The sequence below is a fragment of the Martes martes genome (assembly GCF_963455335.1).
Source record: "Martes martes genome assembly, chromosome: 2".
Classification (NCBI taxonomy): Eukaryota; Metazoa; Chordata; class Mammalia; order Carnivora; family Mustelidae; genus Martes; species Martes martes.
This window is the reverse complement of record NC_137889.1, coordinates 199,423,496-199,434,314: the sequence shown is the minus strand read 5'-3', so window position 1 is coordinate 199,434,314 and position 10,819 is coordinate 199,423,496. Positions and strand designations below refer to the sequence as shown.

General features: G+C 39.6%; 1 protein-coding gene across 2 annotated transcripts; it reads left to right on the top strand.

The window, feature by feature from the left end:
- Positions 1-1,634: 1,634 nt before the first annotated feature.
- CXCL9 (C-X-C motif chemokine ligand 9) lies at positions 1,635-9,451 on the top strand. Of its 2 annotated transcripts, none has more exons than XM_080797518.1 (4): positions 1,635-1,760; positions 3,552-3,678; positions 5,879-5,963; positions 7,039-9,451. In XM_080797518.1, the coding sequence occupies exons 1-4, from the start codon at positions 1,697-1,699 to the stop codon at positions 7,141-7,143; spliced, it is 381 nt and encodes a 126-aa protein (XP_080653644.1). In that variant the 5' UTR covers positions 1,635-1,696; the 3' UTR covers positions 7,144-9,451. The 2 variants fall into 2 exon arrangements, with proteins under 2 accessions (XP_080653644.1, XP_080653643.1); XM_080797517.1 differs by lacking the exon at positions 1,635-1,760 and adding an exon at positions 2,965-3,305 and having other exon boundaries at positions 7,039-7,313.
- Positions 9,452-10,819: the final 1,368 nt, after the last annotated feature.

Genomic DNA, 10,819 nt, shown 5'->3' with positions numbered 1-10,819 from the left:
AAAAAAGAGAACATAATCTACTGTATGTAAATACTACATTTTATTTATCTATTCAAACGTCAAGGGACTTTTGGGTTGCGGGGCCTCTTAACTATTCTGAATAAGGCCAAGAAAACGTGTATGCAAATGTCTCTTCAAGACCCTCTTATGGATTCCTTTAGACATTCCCAGTAGTGGGATTGCTGGATCAAATGGTAATTCCATTTTTAACTTTTTAAGGAAACTCTGTATTGTTTTCCATAATGGCTGCACCATTTTACATTCCCACCAACAGTGTCCAAGAGTTCCAACTTCTCTACATCCTTTACAACACTTGTGGTTTTCTGGTTTGGTTTTGTTTTTTGATAGTGGCATCCTGATGGGTATGAGGTGATATCTGCTATGCTTTTGATTTGCATTTCTCTAATGATTAATGATGTTGAGCATCTTTTCAAGTGTTTATGGGCCATTTGCAAATTTCATTTAGAGCAATGTCTATTCAAGTCTTTGCCCACTTTTCAATCCAGTTATTTGGGGCTTTTTGTTGTTGTTGTCGTGCCAGTTCCTTATATATTTTGGGTATTAACTCCTTATCAGATAGGCAATTTGAAATTATTTTCTTCCATCCTGTAAGTTCCTTTTTTACCATCTATTGTTCTCTTTGGTGCATAAAAATTTCTAAGTTTGATGTAGTCCCATTTGTCTTTTTTCAACTGATCCCAGTATTGACTAGTCAAACCACTTAAAAAATGGTAATAAGCTATAGCAGCAGTGATATAAAAAACAAAATGGGGGCTCCTGGGTAGCTCAGTCAGTTGAGCATCTACCTTTGGCTCCGGTTATGATCCCAGGCTCCTGGGATCAAGCCCCTTGTTGGGCTCCCTGCTTAGTGGGGAGTCTGCTTCTCCCTCTCCCTCTGCCCCCAGTCATGCGTGCGCATGCACTCTCTCTCTCTCTCTCAAGTAAATAAATAAATTTTTTTTAATGTGCTTACAATAGGGGCATCTGGGTGGCTCAGAAGGTTAAGCCTCTGCCTTCAGCTCAGGTCATGATCCCAGGGTCCTGGGATCGAGCCCCGCATCAGGCTCTCTGCTCAGCGGGGAGCCTGCTTCTCCCTCTCTCTGCCTACTTGTGATTTCTGTCAAATAAATAAATAAAATCTTTTTAAAAATGTGCTTACAGTTGGAAATGACCTGGTCCCTGAGGAAATTAAGATGCTGATTATTTAAGATTATCGGGTAGACAATAGAGGAAAAAAATTGTAGCTATATATTATACAGAAGGATATTTTGTAAATAGTAAGAAAATTGGGAAAAAATGAATTATTTATCTGGACTTTAGTATTTTCCATCTGAAAACAACATCTCTAACCCTTGTTGTATAATATTATATTCATTATATAGTGTACTCTTCACCCAGGTGAGTAGGCTAAAGGGTGCCAGTGATGCTGGTTTCACATCCTTACTGTAAACTACCCATTTATGTGAAATGGAAATAAAACATGCAGAAATTCCCTTGGATCTGAGAACAGGGTTTCTCCCAGCACCACTGGGCTTGTGGTCAGTTTAGCAAAGTCAGCTAAGAACAGCCAATCAGAGTTTAGTTTGGGAAATGGATTTCCCAAATAAATATGATTCCCAAGAGCATATTCTCTAAAGAAATTCTCAGGCGTGAAATCCAATACAGGAGTAATTCAGTAGAACTCCATACTACCACTATGAAGAAAGGCGGTATTCCTCTTTTGTTGAGTATCATCTTCCTGATGCTGATTGGAGGTCAAGGTAAGAGATTCAGAGTTATATTAGGTTAGTAGTGTCAGAAATGTGAATTGCTATAAAAGTCTCATGATTTGCCCAATAAAGTTGATTGCATGCATCAGAAGGTGATATGAGTCGTTCATAAAAGCTTCTCAGTGATGTAGTTCATTATCCAAAGTTCATATCTAAGACCTGCTAAGTCAAACATAAATCATCTCAGTCCAGGTATGTGAATTCCAGTCATATAGTAAGTGTCCAATAAATGTTTGTTGAACTGGGTGGTAATGAGATCAAAGAATTTGTCTCTTAAATTATTTTTGTAACCCTGATATTGTTTCTTGATAAGTATGTCTGTGGTTAACCAATTAAGGGTTTAATAATCAGAGAAGTCCCAAATCTATTTACTAACCACCTTTGGGCAAATTAATGAACTTTTCTAGATTTCAGTTTTCTCACCCATAAAATGGAGACTTTATAGTTATGCTTTTTCTACCAACCACACAATGTGTGGCATATAGTAAGCACTGAGTAAATATATGTTGAATGAATTAAAGGATTAAGGAATGAAGATAATGTATTTCAAAGAGTTTTGGAAAGCTTAAAGTACTATCAAAAAGCAAGGCAGTGGGGAGAATGAGTTTGGTGGTTGTAATTGATTATTATAAGTAGATCTTTCTGCCCAAACCAACACCAACTCCATTCCACTAAGGCCAGATAATAAATGGTTTCTGGAGTTGCCTAAGGAATTGTGGCCCACATTGCACACATGAATCAGGTATCTGTGTGTCTGACCTATGATAGGCATTTATTAAATATTGTGAAAATCTCCTTTCCTAAGATTGTAAGATACGGTAATTAAGAGCAGTATGTTTGGGGGCGCCTGGGTGGCTCAGTGGGTTAAAGCCTCTGCCTTCGGCTCAGGTCATGATCCCAGGGTCCTGGGATCGAGCCCCACATCGGGCTCTCTGCTCAGTGGAGAGCCTGCTTCCTCCTCTCTCCCTCTCTGCCTGCCTCTCTGCCTACTTGTGATCTCTGTCTGTCAAATAAATAAATAAAATCTTTAAAAAAAATAAAAGAGCAGTATGTTTGGACTCAAGAAAATCTGAGGTAAAACCTCGCACCTGCCCCCTAAATGCTGAATGACTTTGTTCTTTCTGTAACTTCTTTGAACCTTAGCTGCTTTATCTATAAAATGGAGATAATACCTCTTTCAAAACTTTGTGGTAATGATTAACAGTGTAGGTTCACAACTGGCATCTAAAGCCAGGCCTTTTACTCAGAGGGCAGGGAGAGACCAAAAAAAGAGACAGGCCACTCCAGGTTGGTAGGTGGCAGTTTTAATAATAACAATGGAATAATAATAATAATAACAATAGCAAAGGAAACTTACATAGGGGCTCGTCTTGAGCAGCAGCAAGACAAATGGATCCCCACAGCTGCCTACCAGATCTTAAAAACCTAAAAAGATACCCTGACTGGGCTTAGTCATGGGTTCAATGTGGATATTTTCAACTTCATGTCAACCACTTCAAGGCTTTGTCCTTGGAGCAGCCTTTGGGAGCCAGAAAGGCAAGTGGAACCCACACTGTAAGTACAGGGGAGAGGAAGAGAAGTCTTCAAGGGCCCAGGTCCAGCTCACAGGTCCACTGGTTGGTAACTTTATTTTTTTATCACTTTCCCCAACAAACATACGCAGTATGTGACAGTAACAACCGTGACCAAGTCAAATGTATCATTTTGATGGATCATCTAAATTGAGACATTACCTTTGATCAGTGTTTTTTTCTTTTTCTCTACCCTTTTTCTTTCCCTTAGGAACCCCAACAATGAGGAATAGACGCTGTTTCTGCATTACCACCAGCCAAGGAACAATCCAGTCAAAATTCTTAAAGGACCTTAAACAATTTGCCCCAAGCTCTTATTGTGAGAAAACTGAAATCATGTAAGTAAAACCTCATCCAACACACATGTACCATATTGGCAGGAACATTAAATTTAGTGTGAATATTATTACCCTTAGGACCCTTGCCCATATAGATGCTTAAAATTCAGATGGCTGTCCCTCCATGAGTGTGGTCTGCATTTTTTCTTCTAAACAACAAGGAATTTTTGGTAGACATTTAAGCCAAGGAGAATATATCACCAAGCATGTAGAAAAAATTTAATGCAAATTGTTAGGTCCCCCAATAATGGGTCTGTGATCAAAGGAGCAAGACTGATACAAAGTGAAGGTCAAGCAAAGCTTTATTTCGCCCCAAGCATCGAGAATCAAACCCACCGTTTGGGGCCGCGCCTCTTACAGAGAGGGTGACCCCTCCCTGCCTTATAGACTAACTTTTATAGAGCAAAGGCCATGTGGTTGAGCCTGGCCACACGCAGGTGGCCAATGAGATTGTAACACACAGAGAAAGTCGCACGGTCATGCTAGGTCACACATGGGTGGCCAATTGAATTACAGTTCACCCCATAGTAGCTATTTGAACTAGCCTATCACCTTGGTCAGAATTGGCACCCAAAAGGCGGGGCCCACACTCCTTGGTAGCTAGGGAAACAGTATGCGCGCCCCACTGATTGGATGTCTCCACCGGGCCCGACTCATCCCTGCACCCAGGCTGTTATCTCCACCTGACCTGACACACCCTTGTATTTGGGCTCTGTTACCTGGGACTGGTTTCCCGGACTTGTTTTTAAGTAAGTTCCCCGGTGGGGGGAGGAGCAGGGTCCGTTTAAGTTTTACTGTATAAACAACAAAATCACTGTTTAACCGGTTGGAATCGCTCTGGCTAAATAGGCCCTTACACAAATAACTCAAAAGAAGAAAATAAAAATCATTTATACTCCTACCACCAGTGACAAATACTGATCACCCCTTGGCCTATAGTCTTCCAAATTTCCCTCATTTACATTTGTGTATATATATATAGATAAACATATATATACATGTACATATGTATTGTATGTAAACATAAAAACAAAATTATATGTTACATACTTTTATAGTCTGCTTTTTCATTAACACTACATCATGAACATTTCCTGTCAGTAAATCTTCTGTAATATCATTTTTTCTAATAATGTCATTCCTAATGGCCAAATTACATTCCATCATATGGATGTACCATAATCTATATGAGCAATGCCTAAATGTAGATTATTTACTGTTCTTTGCTATTGAAATCAAACTGTTACTATGTCAGTATCGTGTCTTTAGTTCTTTCCTATTAATAACAACTTTCACGGGGTGTTATACAGAAGTGTGGAATCTCTACATTGTATACCTGAAACTAATATTATACTGGATGTTAACGGGAATTTAAATAAAAACTTAAAAATAATAACCTTTTTAAAGATTAGAATTGCTAGTTTCAATCTTTTGAAACCTAAATTAAGGCTGATCTATAGAATGACTCTTCTTACTCTCAGATTATACAGAAAAATTAAAGAAAAAATTTTTAAATTATTCCTGGACAGTCTGCCATAGGTGATTTAAAATAGTCAGCCAGTCTGTTAGTCATGTCTTTAAAAATTTTATGTTTTAGGGACTTTCATTAGAAAATATAGCAAACTTCATGCTGATTTTCATTGTTTCTGGAAAAAAATAGCTTTATTAACAACTTTTCTATTTTGCTTCTTCATTTAAACATAAATGGCTATTTTCACCACAGCACAACTAATATTATCTTTAGATATAAGCTTCTCTCATTGCATGTACCTTTTGGATTTTTTATTTTTTTATAATATATATATTATTTTAACAATTATTTTTATAATAGTGAAAACATTGGTGTCTTAGAAATATAACAGTCAGGGACTAATTAGATAAAATCTTATGTAGCCTTCCAATGGAATATTATGTAGCCATTAAATGTGTATTTTCAAAGAATATTTAGTGACACTGGAAATGCTCATATGATAATTTTTTTTAGTTTAAATAATTTAGGGTTGTGTTTCTCCTAGAAATTTATCTAAGTTCCCCCACTCATTAAGAAAACAAAAAGGTGGGAAGAAAAACTGAAAGTCTCAGATGCTTATTGTGATGACATAAATACATTCTATTCGGGGGATTGAATTCTGGGGGTAAGATGAGGCATTTTAAATTACTGAAAGTAGAGAAAAATAACTCATTGCTATTTCCTTGGCAGTGCAATAATGAAGAATGGATATCAAACATGTCTAAACCCAGATTTGGCAGTTGTGAAAGAATTGATTAAAGAGTGGGAAAAACAGGTCAGTGACCAGGAGAAACAAAATTTTCTTTCTTTTAGAAATTGACTTTCGAAAACAAAGAATCTATGTAGTTTCTTTAAGGATACTTTTTTTTATATAACTGTGTTCCTACTTTGTTCCTAGAATAATGTCATCATTGTAATGTGTAATTGTATTTCTGCATATAACATCATTTGTCTATATCCCCACTAGAAGTGTTTTCCATGAGGAGAGGGAGCTTACCTTTCTTATTCAATGTGATAAATATGTATTGGATTGAAAGGGAGACACTGAAGACGGAAAAGTAATAAGCTGTAGTCCCTTCCTGCTGTAGCAGATGTGCTAACAATTAATTATAGTACAATGTGAGAAAAATAAAGATATGTACCAGAATCTTGAGGATTATAGAAGGAGTAATCCTTATACCTGCCAGAAGGAGGGGCAGAGAGAGAGTGTTAAGGAAGACTTTTCATATGTCTTCCTTTCATATGTTCCCCAAGAGAATGACAGCATGAAAAAGCAAGGACTCATGAGAGCTTGCTGTGTTCAGGGAGCCTCAGGTAGTGTGGCTGGAGTTTGTGTGAAGGGAGAGAAGCAACTGAGGTAGAAAAGTAGACCAGGACAAAGCCAGGAGCTTGCTTCTGGAGTCTGATGGTGTAGTGCTTCTGCCACGTACTAGCTGTCAACTTCGGGTAAGCCACCTTCTCCAAGCCTCCGTCTCCTCCTCCGTAAAAAGTGGATGATAATAGTGCTAGCCTCAAAGGTTGTGGGTTGGACAAGCAGAGTTGGAGTAAGGGCAGTAATAAGCCTGGAGGATAGAGGAAAGAAGACCAGTTAGGAGGCTATGGCCTCCTCCTCGAAATCAGTAGAGAGAATCAAAGAAGCCCTTTTGAGAGTGAAGCAAATTTAAACCATTTTTGAAGATTTAAAAAAAACGTATTGCATGGAGCACTGGGTGTGGTGCAAAAACAATGAATACTGTTATGCTGAAAATAAAAAAAATTTAAAAAAACAGTCTGGAGAGTCCAAATATAATATAAGGAAGGAAAACTGGTAAGATAAAGGAATATTACTCTCATTTTCTTTCTCCTCACAGGTCAACCAAAAGAAAAAGCAAAAAAAAGGAAAAAGATATCAAAAAAGCAAGAAAGTTTTAAAAGTTAAAAAATCTCAACATCCTCATCAAAAGAAGACCACATAAACAGCCACTTTACCAACAAGTGTTTTGTGTGAAAAATGTTCTTTTTAGTTATACTGAAATAATTCTAAAAGGGGATGGCAACTTAATACATAAGCTTTTTTTTTTTCCTAGAGCAGTTTAAGCATTGTTGTGAAATTGTAATTAAAGCTAGAAAGTTGCTTTTAAAATCCAAATGTAAAGAGTAGTTAAAGGCTATAGCTGGACTTTGTTCTTCTACCACCAACCAACTGAATTTCATCATGCTGAGGATCACAGTCTTAACACCCACATCTGGACAGATGCACACACAATCACATCCTGTACACGGTCCCATCCCACACGCAACAGCTGCCTGGAAGAGCAGCCCTGTACTTCCCAGGCCACAAATTCCAGCCTCCAGAGGATATTCTGAGGCACCTGCCAGCAAGCCCCAGCCTGTCCACATGTTAGGAAGCCAAGGAGTTTGGCACCAAGCTGGACCTCGCCAAGCTGCCAGGCCATTTAGCATCTGTACTTGAACCCGCCTACAGGCCTCACCGTGTTTCTGAGAGACCCATGCTGGTTGTTTCTGGGGAGCACCACTGAAGGACACTAGCACTTGGCTTCCAGAAGCTTAGGTCCAGCTTCTGAGGACATGGGACTCCATCCCACCTGCCCAGGCTCACACTGTATGTCTCGCTGTTTATCTCTGCTTCCATCAAGCCTGTTCTCACTGTCTCCACTACACAGGGCATTCACCTGGCTCTTCTCCTCATCACTCTTTCCCCAGCACTCCACAGGAACGCCGCCTTCTCCCTATTTCTCCTACTTGGACCCAGTCTTCGGTTCGGTTTAATCCTGCCTCTTAAACAAAACCTTCTGGACATTTGAATTCTCTTAAAACTCTCCTTTCACTTGTGTTCAGTACCATACAGTTGAGCGCTTGACTGTTTTCTAATTAATTTTTGCATGTTGATTCTGTTTCTCCAACCAGATTGCCAGCTCTTTGAGGGCAGCCAACCACTGTTTATTTCCTTGAATCTGCCGCCGTGCCTAGTAGACTGTGAACTAGGTTTTTGACTAATTTGTCAGTTGCAGTTTTGACAGGTAGGAGGGCAACCAGACCATCTCAGAGCAGGAACTGGCTGTACTGGCTACTCCGTATTGTCTAACCCCTGGTAACCTTTTTTATTCCTTATCTTCAGGTCATTGTCACTACAGGAATGGGGGTGATGCAACAGTCTTGCCTTATGACAGGATGTCAACTTGGCCTCTCCAGCAAATAGGAAGAAAATGCTTAATCACCGGATATTCTGAACTGTTTTCATGAAATAGTACAGGATACCTAGAATCATAGAATCTTACAGTAGGAAGGAGCTTTATGCAACTTTTCCACACCCGCTACAAAAATTCCTCCAGTACCGTTCCTGACATGCCTGTTTTCTCTGTCTGACAAGAAAGCCACCAAGTGCCTTTTGAAAACTCCTTTTAGGTAGCTATAAATGCCATTGTCCGTTTCAGAGTTTGTAGAGTACTTCAGAGTTTGTAGAGTACTTCAGAGTTTGTAGAGTACTTCAGAGTTTGTAGAGTATTGTGATTATCAATTACCATACCAGGTCTCAGAGGAAGGGTGGGTATTAAGACACCAAGAGCTGGAGGGAGCAGGAAATCCTGTTAGCGGAGGCATGGCTGGTGCCCATTTAGCTTCAACAGGGCTTAGAAACCCTCTTGAAGAGCAGGTTCAGTGAATTGTGTAGGAAAGAACATCTCTGGCCAGAATTTAAACTTGCACCTACTCTGCCAGACTTTGTCACTTCTAACATTGCAGGAGATTTCTAGAGCTGCCTAGAGGCGATCCCATCCAAACAGCATCCTATCTAATCGTGAAACTCTTCAGCTCCTTCAATATGTAACCCCTGAAAACTCTGAACATTCCACAGTTTGAGAGTCTGGACCCAGTTACCATGTGTCTCACAGGTAAAGTGGGTAGTGCGGGGTGCATGGGTGGCTCCGTTGGGTAAGTGACTGCCTTCAGCTCAGGTCCATGATCCTGGAGTCCCAGGATCGAGCCCCACATCGGGCTCCCTGCTCATCCGGGAGTCTGCTTCTCCCTCTGACCCTCCCCCGTCTCATGCTCTCTCTCTCTCTCTCTCTCTCCCCCTCTCTCCCTCCCTCATTCTCTCTCAAATAAATAAAATCTTTAAAAAAAAAAATGGATCGTGCATAACAAATAACCAGAGACCACATCTTTGACTAAGTACCTATGACATATATTACATGATAATCATTCATTACTTATATATACATGTGTACTCTCTAAGCAATAAAGTTCAAATCAATTTTGGCATATATAACTTGTACTTTCAAATATTTTCTTTATTAAAAGAATAGCATCAATAAAAAGACTATTGATCAGAAAATAAATACAGATTTTTTTTTTTAGTGTCTTGAACATGTACCTCAACTGTTACACATTTAACGGTAATTCTCATGTGTCCTTATTCATTTTCTTCCACATCAGATAGGGTATGATTGAGATAAAGACATGGAATTCTTTGGGGACAGAAAAAAAAAACTTCAACTGAGAATATGATGACAATACCTTAAAGCAGCATTGACTTTGAAGAGTTATGTAGAAGGCAGTTTATTTCCTAATCCTGAAAGATAAAGCTATTTCATTGAGATATACACCTAGGAAACAAAAGACGCCCTCTTTTCCATATCCTGAAAGTATATATATTTAAATACCATAAAGCCTCATTTAGTTTTAGTGGAGATCTAAACATTGGAGAAGTTCTTTAAGGGTCCAGGAAATGAAGTTAAAGATGTTATGCAGTGTGGACTAAGAAAGTTGAGAGTGTACAAAGACTATCAGCCTTGTCCATTTGATGTACATGTGAGAGGAGGCCAGAAGGTGTGATGTTTGGACAGGAAGCAGCCGCTGACAATGGACATGACTCCCCCAAGGGCTTTAACCTGAGAGACTGCAGGAGGCGGTGGAGGGAGCTATGATTCTGGATTCTTAGATATCTGGGTTAAGATCAGGAGCCCACCACTTACTATCTACATGAGCTTGTTCAAGTATACTGTTTAACCTGTCTGTGCACCAGTTTCCTCATTCAGGATTGTTGTGAGGAATGGAACCAGCATAGATCTGATGCATAGAAAGTACTTGGTGTCAGTCCCAACCTTCAGTAATCACTCACCTCTGTTGTACCTCCCTTGCAACAGAGGGTTCCACATCTCATACACAGAGAGATGTTACCAGGACTGAAAAAAATACGTTGGAAAAGGCCAAAAGCTCATCTGACAAGTTCTCTGTATCTGCATTTTTATACTCATAGTCCAGGCCATTATTGTCCCTTTCCTAGACTATAATAGCCTCCTATTTTCTCACCTGTCTCTTTTTTTTTTCACTTATTTTACACACAGAGAGAGATCACAAGTAGGCAGAGAGGCAGGCAAGGGGGCGGGGGTAGCAGGCTCCCTGCTGAACAGAGAGCCTGATGCGGGACTCGATCCCAGGACCCTGAGATCACAACCGGAGCCAAAGGCAGAGGCTTCACCCACTGAGCCACCCAGGCACCCTCTCCTGTCTCTTTTGATCAAATTTTCTCTTCCTTACCATTCTGACGGCCAGAATAATCCTTTCAAAGTACAACTCATAGGATATCACCCCTTTGCTTAAAATACTATATTTTATAATTAAATCAAGCAT

Bases quoted from the DNA above. Each gene is read 5' to 3' on its own strand.
- CXCL9 (XM_080797517.1), top strand. From the start codon at position 3,224: ATGGGTTCAATGTGGATATTTTCAACTTCATGTCAACCACTTCAAGGC. The intron at 3,306-3,551 runs GCAAGTGGAACC...TCTTTCCCTTAG, and splicing joins AGCCTTTGGGAGCCAGAAAG to GAACCCCAACAATGAGGAAT. The intron at 3,679-5,878 runs GTAAGTAAAACC...TTTCCTTGGCAG, and splicing joins TGTGAGAAAACTGAAATCAT to TGCAATAATGAAGAATGGAT.